Source organism: Rhipicephalus microplus, unplaced genomic scaffold (genome assembly GCF_043290135.1).
Source record: "Rhipicephalus microplus isolate Deutch F79 unplaced genomic scaffold, USDA_Rmic scaffold_22, whole genome shotgun sequence".
Taxonomy (NCBI): Eukaryota; Metazoa; Arthropoda; class Arachnida; order Ixodida; family Ixodidae; genus Rhipicephalus; species Rhipicephalus microplus.
Window position 1 is genome coordinate 2426021 of NW_027464595.1, and position 14892 is coordinate 2440912.

General features: G+C 44.6%; 1 protein-coding gene across 2 annotated transcripts in view; it reads right to left on the reverse strand.

The window, feature by feature from the left end:
* Positions 1 to 11123: 11123 nt before the first annotated feature.
* LOC142786305 (protein O-mannosyl-transferase TMTC1-like) overlaps positions 11124 to 14892 on the reverse strand; it is a 35143-nt gene continuing 31374 nt past the window's right edge. For both annotated transcript variants that reach the window (XM_075883929.1, XM_075883928.1), the window contains one exon: positions 11124 to 14729. In XM_075883929.1, coding sequence (XP_075740044.1) covers positions 14595 to 14729 — 135 coding nt within the window. In that variant the 3' untranslated portion in view covers positions 11124 to 14594. The remainder of the gene's footprint in view (positions 14730 to 14892) is intronic.

A 14892-nucleotide genomic window follows, 5' to 3' on the forward strand; every position in this document is an offset into this window, starting at 1 on the left:
ACTTCTTACATTAATTGAAAGCATGTCATATACATAATGCATGAACAAAACAGCAAAAAGTGTAAACAAACATGGTAAAAAATAATGAACAAGGGTATGGTGTGAACATTTAAAAAAACCAAGAGAAAAAAATGCCCGTAGTGATGAAAAAAGCACAAACAAAAAACAACAAATGAACCTGTTGGCGCAATTCATCACACGAATATGTTAGGTAGGCTTTTCAGCGACGGAGTGGATCATCGAGATCATTTTCTTTATGTAACCGATTCAAAATAGTCGGTAAACAAAACTGTAGCATTTTATTATCGTATACAGTTCTGGTTTTGTTGACAATCCAAGGACAATCCAATTCTAAATACGTAATTTAAAAAATACTTATCTTGCAGTGAGGATGCCATTGGTAATAAATAGTCGTCATTCTTAACTTTTCCCAGTCAATACATGCGACAAATTATATGTGTACAAAAATTTAATTTGTATGGTACTAAGCTATGTGAACAAAGCAGGAGTATGCCAAAGATATGGCACCCTGGAAATAAGGCGTATGGCTCTTTTTTTTTTTGTAGTACCACGAGTCAGCAAATATTTCCCGGTGTAGTGGTCCCCCACTTAAGAATTTACCATCGAACCAGAAAAAAGATAAAGATACGTAACATATTCCTAATTGATGTAAGAAGATCAGTGCAATGGCGGCACATATTACCCATAGCTCTGAAAATTTTAAAAGTGATTCACTTAGTGAATTCATGACATAGTTTCAGAATACGCGCCATGTTATTTGAAAGGCGACAGTATTTGTACTTAATTATTGTTCAATTTATTTTGGTTTAGCTGAAATAGTTTATCGCGCGAACGAAACATTACTGCCTTTGTTTCTCCTACATTAATCCTAAGATTATTAGTAGTCACCCACATGTGTATGTTTGCAAGCGCCTTATTGGCTCGGTATGACATTTCAGAACCTAAGTCACCGTAAAAAAATATGGCTGTATTGTTTGCAGTAATTACGCATAACTGCAGTAAGCTAAGCATAGAAAGATACCATCGCTTATATTCCTGAAAAAAATTACGGCATATTCACGGGGTGAATGATGATGAATGGGCGAAGCTCCGGAGGGATTCATCGGTAAACTGTGAATCTTCCATGTAATTCGCCCAGTCGATCATCATGTAAAGACGTGAGAAACGCTGTGTGTGTATATACACAAATCAACTTTTATTTGTTCTTAAACGACGGATGGCTTGCGATGTCCCTTCATTATGACGGCTTTATGGTCTGTGAAATGAAGGGAGAGCGGTTCCTGTATGGGTTGCAGTGGGAAATTTGCAAATACTAGGTCTATCCATGTTCCTCGGATCGTGGTAGGTTTCATATGGTCAAACGATATACGTCTGAGTGCATATCTAGAAGCCATATGTTGGATAAGCCAATTATTGTCTATGATAGCCACGTTAAAGTCTTCAAGTAGTACAAATGGTCCATTCTTGTATTTGTTCTCATAATTTCGTAACGCAGTGTCTATGAATGTCTTGATGTTCCCAGTCGACAGGTTGGGTGCGAGGTACATGGTCATGAGGACGATTCCAGAGTGAGAGAGTTTGATGGCTGTATATTCTCCGCACTAAATCGAACGATTGCCTTCAACCAATGACACGCGCCATATGTGACATCATTCCTATTTTATAAGATCTCGCGTCTTTCATCAACTACAAGTACCGCTTTCTAGTTTATAACATCTTGCATCTTTTCATCATCAGCTACAAGTACCACCATCTGGTAAACACTACAAGAACTAAACGAGAGGTGGCTACATACAGGAGACGGTACCGCCATCTAGTGAACACTGCAAGAACTAAACTAGAGGTGGCTACATACAGGGGACGGTACCGCCATCTAGTGAACACTGCAAGAACTAAACTAGAGGTGGCTACATACAGGCTACAGGGGACGCACAGCCCACGCCCTAAGGAGCTTCGCCCCTAAAAAGTAAAAATGAAAATATTTCCTACGAGAAACAAAGTATTGTAATCATCAAGACGATAAAGTCGTGCAATAATACATAAACATCCACAGTTTTGTAACAAACACGAAATAACTAATGTGGTAGCAAGACACTGGAATGTAATATTAATATGATCTGTGATTCAACGTCCCGACACTACTATATCATTATGAGAAATGCCATAGTGAAGGTATCCGGAAATTGTGACCACTTGGGGTTCTTCAACGTCCACCTGGATCTAATTCTCAAATCGTCGAACCTTTTCGCCTCAATCAAAAATGCAGGCGGCAAAGCTGGGATTCGAACTCGTAACCTTCGGGTTAGCAGTCGAGCGCCGTAATCGCTAGACCACCGTGGCGGGGCACACTGGATTGTAATACGATGAGAGACTAACGGGTCATTTTTTTAGCAAACACGTGAAACACGTGTGCTGCAGCGTAGAACGTGAACTTCCTGTGGTCAATGGTTTCAACGCAAGCATTTTGTTAAAAGAGTTATGCGTCGCAGCCAGCAACCACTTCGTTTGGGGCACGGATTTCAATTCACTTCAGCCAGAGGGCCACACTCACTCAGTCTGTCCGCCGCACGGGGTGTTTTAATGTAGAGCGTAAAAATGGTGTTTAAGGGGAGGGGGGTAGGTACAAATTTTGTGTAAACATCTTTTCCGTAGCTCATATACAGATCATATCTGCTGAAAAAAGATTTGTGCCACGATTCTAACAGCGTGTCGATTCCTATCTCCAAAGCGACTTTCTCGATGCCCCTTCTGAATTGTAGTTTTGGTTTCACGGTTAACTTTCAGCACATAACCATGTGGGTTACATCAAGAAAACAATTCTTCAAACTAACAACGCCTGCAGTAGCTTACTAAAATACTTAAGCTACAGTAGAAAATTAGGGTAACTGGAACATTTTAATCGCGGTCAGTGCACAAAAATGACAAAAACACAAGAAAAAAGAGACACAAGAGACGCAGTACTTGTAACATGCACTTTATTGTGTTTTAGGGACGAAGCTTTCTTGAGGCGTGGGTTGTGCATCACCTGTTTGTACTAGTCATCTCTAGTTTAAGTCCTTGGAATGTCCGCTGGATGGCGGTATTTGTAATGATGAATATATGATGAAAATATGCCAGATGACGAGAACCTGAAGTGTGCACTGGATGCATGGACGCACGGGGTGAAAGACATACGGACATGCGTATAGACGGATCGACGGACGAATGGACGGGTGGGTGGGCGGGCAGACAGACAGACAGACAGACAGACAGACAGACAGACAGACAAACAGATGGGCAGGCAGGCAGGCCGACAGACGGGCAGGCAGGCGGACAGATGAATGGACAGACGAATGAGCAGACAGATAAACAGACAGACATACATACATACAGACAGACAGATAGACAAACGGACTGACGGACGCAGCGAGCGGATGATATGCCGTGAATATGCTTTGATTTTTTTAATACCATACTATACCGTGATTCAGGTGTACTGATTTTCTAAATGTTCTCGTTTGCAATCTTCACCAGTCTGTTTCTTGAGATCTGTCTAGCTGTTTGTGTGGTGGCTTATATTGTTCTCGTTGTTGCTTATGATGTGCCTAGATTTTCATGGAACATGACCAGTCAATTTATGTCACCTGGTATCATATATTCGTCAAAGTCGCCGCCTCCACCATCTCCATCGCCTCTGCCGGAGTTGTCCTCCCTTCCATGGTGGGTGCGAGGTGTCGGGCCGTCGCTGTCTGAGCCGTACTGGGTTAATTACTGTGCCTTTCAGTGGCCCTTTTCGCTGAAGTGGAAGGTACGCTCGTGTCGCGTATGTTGAGTTCATTTATATGCACCATCTTCAACAGATATTTCAGTATGATTTTGCCATTCCGAAAGTTCTCTACTGTGCGGTTCAAGACTTTGCCTGCTTCGGTAAAGACTCATTCCTACGTGAAATTCGTAACGGTCATCTTGGAGGAAGTGATAATTAATCTCAATAAAGCTGCAAACATTGTTGTGGGAGATTTGTTGTTGCTGCCGCTGTTACCACTCTTGCAGACGTCATACCAAATTCGATGAGGCCATCTGTCAGGACACTCCTATTAAAGGCAGCCATATACGAAGACAGTTTTCGAGCCTTGTCCTCGCACTGGGCTTTGTTACTAGCCAGAGAACGAATGTTGCTGATAACCGTGCCATAAATTTTATTTTTGCTCAGTCGAGCACAAGAATGGTTGCCCTAAATTGTATATGCTGGCAGAGCCTATATCTAGAATGCCACCACCTTCTAATGGTGTGAGCGAAGTTCCGTGCATTTCTTCGCCTTGCATATACAGCTGTACAAATGAAAGTTTGTGCAAACGATGAACACGGTTTATACCTATCATGATTATTAGCGATTTATTCTACCAAGCCATTCCTAAGATAGTCAGTCAAAAATTTTCGGGCTCACTGTTTCAGAGTTGAGTTGAGTTGGATAAACACTATTTGTCCAACGGTTGTTCCTGTGCCCGGGGCTAGGCTGCCAGGGACACATCGTTCGAGGAACATCTTGCGAGGTCCTCGGCGACGACTCTGGCCCGCTGGATGGCCCACACCTGGTCTTCGAGCGCCTCGCTGAGAAGGGCGGCTTGTCATCGCTCAGCAAGGTGCCTCATTTTGGAGAGTCCCTCAGTTGACGTCATCCTTTCTCGTGACCCATCTTCATCTCTTGCGCATTGCCAAAGTATATGTGCAATATCGGCCCGTTCGTGCGCGCACCACGGGAGCCAGGCGACGGTTGCAGTGTGGGCCATAGGCAGTGCAGATGGTAGGGGTTGGTGAACGTGCTCGCCTGCAGCCTGCGACCTGTGCAGGTGCACGTGGCATTGCGGAAATTTCGCCCGGTCTTTCCTATAATGCTCAAGCACGTCGTGGTACGCAGCAGGAAATTCTTCTGCATAGCAGTCCGTGCACCTCTGCTGCCTTGCCTCTTCTGCACTAACTTCAGTTGCCGCAACAATGGAGGTAGTGGGGGTGGCAATTGCGGCAGTGCCGGTGCCTGTGGCCATCACCGTGCCTCGGTCGATGCTCCTCCCAATCATGGTGGCGGCTGTGCCTTTGTGGCTACGTCGCGGCCGGTAAGTTGTCTCGGGCCGAGGTGGGCGCGCTCATTTTATGGTTGGGCATGATGCCGGGAAGCCTTAGGCTGTTGTCTTTGCGGCTGCTAGTTTTACGGCTGCTAGTATTGATAGTTGAAATGTCCCCCATGTGTATTCTAGTGTAATGAAGAACCACTGTGAAGAAATACAGTAAAGTTGCAAACCTAGTTATCGCGAACGAAAGCAGGCGCGCTGTCACGCGTACGTTTCGGTTGTCACTCGGAGTAGTGGACCCTACTGTGGTTGTCACTCGAAGTAGTAGACCGACAAGCCGACGAGCGTAGCTCAGCGAAGAGAAGAGCCAAACTGACGAGGTTCGTGATTCGTTTATCGGATGCGTGTAACATCAATAACGTTCGCTCTAAACTCGCCTACAACTGCAATGCCACAACTTAATACTGACATCTGGGTGCTTCAAGGGCCATTTCATCCTACGTTTGGTTCAATGTCACCGCATAGGCGAGGTTAGACATCTCCGCGGCGGATCACGTGCGGTTAAGTTTTGCCTGCCACACTTGCGTGGCGGCACGTCACACTCCGGCGGCTCAAGGTAATTGAGACGGAATTGGTTACTTTGAGAGGCGTGGAGTAGTATGTCTCACCCTAAAAGCAGTTACCAGAACCATCATACTTAGTGTCCCCATCTTTCTTTCTACGCATGCAACAAACTTCGGAACGCCGGATGCAAAGTTCATTTTTTTTCAGTTTTCTGACCTAATCAGCTTCGTTGCTACTTGACATAGCAAATTCAGGAAGTATTTCTGGAAGACCACGTAAACTGAGGCTCGGTATATACATAGCGTGCACGAAACGAACAATACGTACAAGCCCCGTCAGAATGCGTCTCCGTGGTCAACAGACAGATTCAGCTGTGCATCCGCAGCAGCCGTGCGGACGCAACCTGCCAATGGAAATGGCTAGCAGGCTGCGTCCGTACGGCTGCTGCGTTCACGTGGCTAATGGTGTCATCCATTGGCAAATTCGGAGCACTTCCGGTAATAGTTTATTCTGCTCCATGCAGAGCAAGTCTATTCCATTTGCAGATTGACAGTGCTCCCTGTATGTTCAATTGGCAGACCCGGACGAGCTCCCTCACCACGGTCACTTCTCGGAGCAACTTTTAAATCCGAAGCATTTCTTAGCAAACTTCGTGGAGACTGAGCGTATCTATCTATCTATCTATCTATCTAGCCGCCGACGACATTTAGCTCTCCTGGCCGTTTCGATAATGGTATCGACACCAAACTTAGTATGGCATAACATGACTGCAAGACTTGCATAAATGACTAGTCATAACATGAAAATCGTGCTGTGTATGCTAATATTTTTATAATTTACATTTCATGGTCTTGGTGCTCTTGTGGTTATTTCGTTCACGTGACATGTTGCAAAACTGGTATGGTTGACATTACCAAATGGCGAACACAAAGAACAAACTCAAACATGGAAATCATGACATACGGGTCATGTAACAACCTGACTATATGCTACGCTCATGATGCGCTCGTGGCAATTTCGCACACTTCATATATGCGAAATTTGGTATTAAGGGACGTGAATAGATGACGAAGGAATGTGACTGGTGCACACATAATAATCATAAGGTGTGTGTCATATGAAAACATGACTACATGCCACACTCAAGGCACGATACGCTTCGACGTGAACCGGTGCATGTGCGCGCCAGCGTTCGTTTTGTCGCGTCACACCGGCGCCTCTATGCCAGGCGCCGATTTGGTGCTGGGTCGCGTTCATGCATGCACGTTCGAGTGCACTCGGCGTCCCTCCGTCACGAAAAGATGCAGACGCAATGTTGTTTGGGTAACGTTATGTCACACCGGTTGCCGCTGGGCAGCGCCGACGAACGATGGTCGCGCCGGTCACGCCTGGCGTCAGACTATAGAGTGCTCGCGTTTTGCTAGGGTAGCGTCGCTGCACCCAGCGTGCGCGCACGTCAACGTTACGTCAGAGTATATTGGGCCCTTCACGAGGCCCTCGTGGCCGTTTCGCTAGTTCCACATAAACCAAATTTGGTGTTACGTGACGTCAATGAATTACGACAGTATATGACTGGTGCAAACATGATAGTCCTGACATGCGTGTCATGTAAGAACACGACAACATACCATGCACGTGATGTGCTCACGGCCATCTCGCCAACTACACATATACTAAATTTGGTATCACGGGACTGAAAAAACGAAGACGATGAATGTCGAAACATGATAATCATAATTTCCTTCTCATGAAAAGCATGACTACATGCTACGCTGATAGCGTGCTCACTGTGGCTTTGCTAGCTCGACATACACTAAATTTGACATCACGTGATGTGAATAGATGGGGAAGGTAAACGACACGTTCAAGCGTGATAACCATGGAGTGGAAGGCATGTATGGCACGATTCACTTCCACCTTGTAACGTTGTGCTGATTTCAATGTGTAAATCAACCTTGCTGAATCGTGCTTCAACCTTGCTGAATCTGTCTAATGTTGCAACACAGCAATATTTTAAGGTCTGGAGCTGCGCTCATGAGCACTAGATTATTCCTAAAGGAGGCTCATACAGATTGGCTCACTTGCACATACTAATACTATTATGTGGCCTAATCATTGAAATTATACCTCAGCATTGGTTCACACTAACTATTCGAATATTACCTGCATTTACAATTTAGAAAATATTGAGCTTTCTGCACTTCGGAGTGATCAGGGTGTTCCGAATCTTGATAAAACAGATAACTACCTAATAAAAGATATAGAATTCTAAAAAATGGTATGTTACCAATGCTTTGAGGTTTAAACCTTAAGTTGTATGCGATAAATATATGTATAACGAGTTAGTATTTAGTGTTTTTTATTGCATTTTCACTATGTCTTTTCCTTTTTTATCTAAATACTGACTTCTCTGCAAAATGTAAAACCTCTCACTTTTATTTCAACTTCTAAGCGAATGCACAGCTATGAGTGTACGCAATACTGGTTTGTATAGTCACCTCGCAGACATTGCGAGGTTATTAGTGTAAACTCAAACTGTATCGATGGACTCTATCAGTAAAGAACTATGTTTATTCTTTTCCGCACTTTCCTTTGGTGTGTAAACCTTACACGTTTTTAACTGGAATCCTAATTTGAAGATATTAGGGGCGAAGCTCCTTATAGCGTGGGTCTGTCGTCACCTATATGCATGCCTGTATGTAGAAACCACCTCACAGCATATCCACGGAGTGAATGTTGATGAGTGGGGTGAAGCGTCAGTCAGTCCATCAGTTGCTTTCGTCCGTCCATGCGTTCGTCCGTTCGCGCGCCCGTATGTCCGTCTGTTCATGCGTCCACCTGTCTGTCCACTCATGCCTCCATTCATGCTTCCGTCTGTTCATCCGTCTTCGCGTCCATCTGTACGTCTATCCATGCGTCCATCCATGCGTCTGTTCGTGCTTCCATCCGTTCGTGTGTCGAATGAACGTACGGACGGACGGACGGACGGACAAACAAGCGGGCGGGCGGGCGGGCATACAGACAGACAGACAGTAAGACAGACAGACAGATGATGGATGGACGCGGCCAGAGGAGGACTTATGGTTTGCCGATGAAACCCTCCGAAGCTCCATGTGTATGCTGTGAATTTTCGGTTCATTTTTGGCGTGCATCGGGATGAATTCCTAAGCTTGGCTAGCGCTTGTAAAGACGGTGCAAGGGAGCCGCTTAGAGTATCCTGTTCAACTCTTGATCGCGAATTTGAAGAGTCTTTGAAGTTTTTTTGGCGAGAAAGTTGTGTGAGCTTACGCATTTGTTATATGTGATACTGGAAGGGTTCTTCAGTGATATTTCAGAGTGCTGTCTTGATGGCTTTTGTAACCGCGCATTCGCCTTAAAACTAAGCCATTCTCAATGTATTGTTGCGTATTGCAAATGCTTGTAATGATAGAAGTTGTAGAGGCAGAAATTAGCTGTACGTCGCTGTCTACTACTTTCAGCAGATATTGACATTCTGAGAGCCTCCCAATGCCTCTCAAAGTGTGCGTTAATAGTTTGTGTCGTATGATTGCGCACAGAATGCACAATAAGCGGTATCAAATTCATAATAAGCTTAAATAATCTTACCTACCGGGCCAAGTAAAAGAAGCTTAATAAATATTACAACATCTGAGGTTTCACGTCCTAAAACCACGATAAGATTATCGGAGGCACCGTAGTGGAGGGCTACATAAAGTTTGACCATCTGGTGTTCTTTATCCTGCACTGACACCGCGCAGTACACAGGCCCCTGCCATTTCGTCTCCATCAAGATGCGACTGCCGTGGCTGGGATCGAAAACGCGACCGACGGGCCAGCAGCCGATTACCATAACCACTGAATCATTACGATGGACAAGCAATGAAATCGATCTTGAACGGTTTTTGTTGTGCCCGCCTATAACTACGCAATATCTTTCCAAGGAATCGCCGCAACAACCTTCCGCTACAACATTTGGGCAAGGGTGCGCTTTTTTTTTTCACGTTCTTCGTGCATTTCCAAAATAAATCTTATAGTAGAATCCTTATAAGCGCGTATACCTACACACATGCACCATTCGCAACATGCGGCTCAGTCTTAGATTTCAAGCACAGTACACACACAATGTCAAAACTACGACCTCTAGACGGACGAGATAAAAGAGAATGCTTTGAAGTTCGCCGCAGCCACATGCAAACTTCACGAATGGTGAAATGATTGCGGTGGCCAAAAATTGGTACAAGAAGCATGGCTGGCAGTCACCTCTTTTATATACACCTTTGGGCAACTCTACAAAACGCTAGTGTTAGAGAACGTGGCAAAAAAAATGGCGCAGCGAAAGTGGTTTCTGGGAAAGGAATGCACAAGTTTGCTGCGCGCACTCCTTTGGTAGGCCGACGTGGGGCCCAAAGAATGCGGCAATTTCGTTTCTGCTTGCTTGGCTGCTTTGTCGAGTGACAATTCCGTTCTTCTTTCTTTTTAACACGCACATACGCAACCTCCAGAGATAGTTGTAGCTCGTACGTAGAAATGCCCTGAGATGGTTCTTGATATGAAAACAAAAAAAATGAATAAAGTGAGTGGAGCATGGAATCAGAATACCCGGACGACTATTCGTTCGAAGCAGCGGCAACGGTCGATGAGGAAGCGCTGAGCGAGTCACGGCGTCCATTGTTGCCTAGAGATCTAGTAGACACATTATCCAGGATACGCTGCGGGTGCATTAATTACTCTGAGCAGCGCCCGCACGTTCGTATATTGCCGAGCATTCAATTGAGGTGATGTGATGCGCTGATGCCGGGATTCTGCTTTCTGAAATGTGCAACAGCAAGATGTCAAAGATAGAGGAACAGTACAGCATTTATTTTGGTAGCAAATTAGTTTGTCATTGAACCACTGAATCTCTCAGCACCTGCAGTTTTTTTTCGCTTTATCCTGCGCAGGAGGTCCCTCTCTTCTGTGTGCATTTCTCACTGTTGAAGAGGCAGTAACTGCACCAACGGTTTCGACATGGTTCGGACACTAAGGACACGTTGGTTTCGAAAGATGCTAAGTAGGAATTTGACTAAAGGTATGAAATTTGCGGATAACGTATAAGTGGACGTGCGTGGCAAAATGGCCACTTACCTTCCTCTATAATTGAATGGCCGGTAGTTTTGTTTTTCAAGACTTCGTCATTTTTATGTATAAGTCCGCATTGTTGTACGTTCGTTTTGCAGCACCATGCTAAAGAAACCGCAGTTCCTAACCATGGCGTGAGTGTTATTCTTAACGTTAAGGGCTTCCCAGAGAGGTAACTTTCGAGCGCGCTCTACAGACTGAGGACCGGTCTATAGGTGAAGGATACTCAACATTTGCTCAAGGGCGAAGGCGTAGCCGGCACCTTACTTGTGCACCGATATCTACTTGTATATCATGTCAGCAAAAAGTAATAATACGCGCATTATACAAAAAAGTTGGTATTGTAGAAAACTCATTCAAAACGAGACAAAATTGCATGAAAGCATCGCTTTTTTAATGTGGGACATGACAGCATGAAGTATTTTACGAAATTGTACATCCACGAATAACACTCAAGCGCAAATGCGTGATGTGACAGCTCCAAAAATTGCGCACTAATAAATGGGGTGATGAACAAGCACACATACGGGACAAAGACACGCGAAAGTTTTATCCCAATAGGATATAAAAATAGGTGTACGAAACAGATTCAGTCATTCAACATTAGCAAAAATTATGATTTTTCCGGGTAGTCTCAACCGATACACGAAAACCACGCACAGCACGGTTACATCACTTCTAATCGACGTTATAAACACATCAGTTGGGATGATTGCGCGTCGGCAAGCATTAGTATCCATGAAATCCGTGAACACACACAAATAACGAGACGATTACACAGTGAGACAACTTCCCACAAAAAAATACTACCCTTGCTAGGCTCTGGTGAAGTAAGGCGATGCAAATACCGACTCCTGCAAGCTCATCCAGCAGTCAGGACTCCACTATGCAGCTAAGTGGAAGGAAGGCAACATAAACATTGTTGACACGATAAACACCTACCATGCGCCATTAACACCACGTTTTTGTTACGGCTACGTAAGGTGCTCGAAAGCCTCTTAAAGTTCTATATTCTCGGGCAGTCTGTGTACTTCCTACAAAGGGCACATACGCAAACTCTTGAGCCAATAAAATACCATGGGCAACAACTAGCACGCAATCGTACAAGGAATGTGATGACACTGCCTCCGGTGGCGACATACAGACATCATTAACTTTATTATAAACCTGAGAACCGACTGACCAATATTTGGTAGATTGACCTCTGGGGGGCTTTTCACTCCAACGTATCACAAGTATAAACTTGAGTAATGGTTTATTTTTTAATGTGGCGAAGCTAATGGTATACGCCTTGTGGCCAAACACACATATCCTTTTGCGATGCTTTGAGCGCCACGACGGTAAAAGAAATTCTGGACCATATCTACAAACTGAAACCTGATGGGATGCGAAGCAGCAGCGGTGCGCACGGCGCTGACCAGGTTGAAACGGGCGTTGACGCGGGCTCTGAAAGAACGGTTTGAAGCGAAACTCGGTGTAGCGTTTACTCGAGTGAACGCTCTTTTGAAACGCAAAGACACGGTAGATGGGTTTGGTATTGTGCAAGTTTTATTGCAGATAAACGAGCCGAGAGATTAGACAGACTAACCCCCGCGTTCAGAAACGCTGCTTGACTTCAACTTCACTTGCCACAGACTTCAATGCAGCACGAGCACGTTGCGAACGTGCTGTCCTCAGGCGGTGCCAAGGCAACACAAACGCGCTACATTAGGCGGTTTGAAGTCAACTTCAAGTCGAGGACCTTTTCTGATTGCGGGGGTTAGTCACGTGCCCACAGCACCCATACGGGCGCAGCCTGCTGGCCATTTACAATGGCCGGCCACGCCCGTACGGTAGCCGCAGACCCGTAACTAAATAGGCCTAGAGTTTCAACTCGACGTGCGCTCGAGCATTGCGTGTGGTGGAAAAGGTGAAGTGAGGAGAAGTTTGTTGCAAGCCGGTGGAGGAGCTGAAAGCTACTGCAGGTGAGGAAGAGAGTAACGTCAACGCGCAGCTGCACCTTGACCAATTTGGCACCGCTCCAACACCTCTGGTGTGGGGGTTGTGCAGAAACACGGTCAGCGTTACGCAGGCTAGTCAAGGAGTGGCATCGCATCCAACAGCTATTGTCGCACTCTGCCACCACATGCTGCTGTTTACAAGCACACTTCTGAACTATTATGTGCTACTGTCAGTGCTTCTGATAGCGGCTAGACACCGTGGAGTATTACGAACAGTTTTTAGCGTTTGTGGCACCGCAGTCTTACGGAAAAAACCTAAGAAACTTGGTAAGATTAGGTCTAGCAACATCTTGGTGTGCTGTGCTGCTCCTGTGCCATGCAATTTTCATGGACCTGGAGATGTTAAAAACAACGAAAAAGAGTCAACTGCTAATTCGTAAAAACATCACAAATGATAAGAAAAATAATGCCAGGAAAACCCGTCACAGGGCAATAGTACAAGGGTAAAAAAAAGAACGCAGACACAAACAGACACAGACAAATAGAAGAAGACAGCAAGAACACGGCGTTTGTGTTGTCTTGACTCTTCTTTTGTGTGTCTACATGTGTACATTATTTATGACAAATCTGCATAAACTGGTTGAACTTCCTGCCGTTCTAAGCACGATGCTGCCACTCCTCTCGTGCTCCCCCAAGAAACAAATATTCCGCTTTACATTCACAGACATTGAGCAGCTCGAGACAACTGACTTCATTACGTCCTGTAAATCCGAACATACACAGGTTTTCCAGATACGTTGTAGGTCACGGAAACACGCTCAACGTTACGCGCACTGCGATGCGATGATTACGTCAGACATTTTTCGCGAGATCTCCTTGTATTGTTCCGGTGCTGCATTCCGACTTTACTTGATTCGTAAACATTTATAACACGACGCACACAACGACACAGTAACGGGAACCACATCAGAGCAAATCTGTCACACTTTGAGAGAGTTACATTGTGATAGATAACCCACAAAAAACTCTGACAATCAGAAATCTATAGGCACGTTGTTGCATAGACTTATGCCACTACTCGAAGAAGTGGTACTTTTCACTACAGCAAACCACATAGATACTGACAAAGAGGGTGAAGACAAGTAGGTTGACACACATGCTACATTCAGTAATACATTCATTCAGTGTTGTCGTCTATTTTTTTTTTCATTTCTTCTCAATGGCGTAGAAAGAAAACTACATAAAAAGAGGATCGTAGTATACATTCACTTTTTGTGTTGATATTAAAACTCCACGTGAACAATCTAAACGTTTTCGTGAATCAGAAATCTAGGCAAAAAATCCAGTGCATTATTATTTTTTTTCTTGAACCAAAAAACGAAATTCTCTGGAAGTATTTTTGAAGTCTTATATGTTAACAGGGGCAAATAGTTAACGTGCGAACATTGAACATTAACATTGTGAGACGAGTTCATAGTGTAGTATCACAATTATTCCATAAAAACTAAAGTGCGACATCACGTACTTTCAACAGGCATATATAGGGCACAGGTTTTCGCCAATTGGAAAAAACAGAGTGTCCCGGTGTCTGAAAAATACCTATTCACAAGATATCAACCTTACTAATAAAAAACTAAAAGTTTCACAATTTCTTTTCGTTATCAGCACTGTGGAATAGGACGGGGTGTTTGAAGCATGAATGACGCAGTGCATACACCTATAACACGAACTGCTACTTAGGAGTCAAGATACGATCATTCTGCACTTCGAGCTAATTAAACGCAATGTGTGCCTGCTCACTGGTAAAGTTTAGGGAACACGTGAAGCCACTTGAAAAGGCATAGCGTGAATGTATATATGCCGATAGGTGGCGCGGTAATTGCACTCCGACGAAGCTCCAGCACTAAACGCAGTCGTAGAAGGGCAGTGGCCTAGTGATTCGTCGCCTCAACTTGGCCATGTTGTCTACGATGAGCTTGTTCTTTGGATCCAGAGAGAGGGCCACTTGGTAGTGTCGAAATGCAGCTGGGTAGTCACTCTGGAAAATAACATGTAGCATAAAATCTCTGATAGAATAACCTGCACAATGAGCTCTGCATTTATAAGCAGTCACTTAAGCCCAAGCGTGGCAACTAAGTATTACGTGTTTCGGTGAAGGCAATAAATATTAACGCATGATGAAACCAGTTATTGCAATGCGT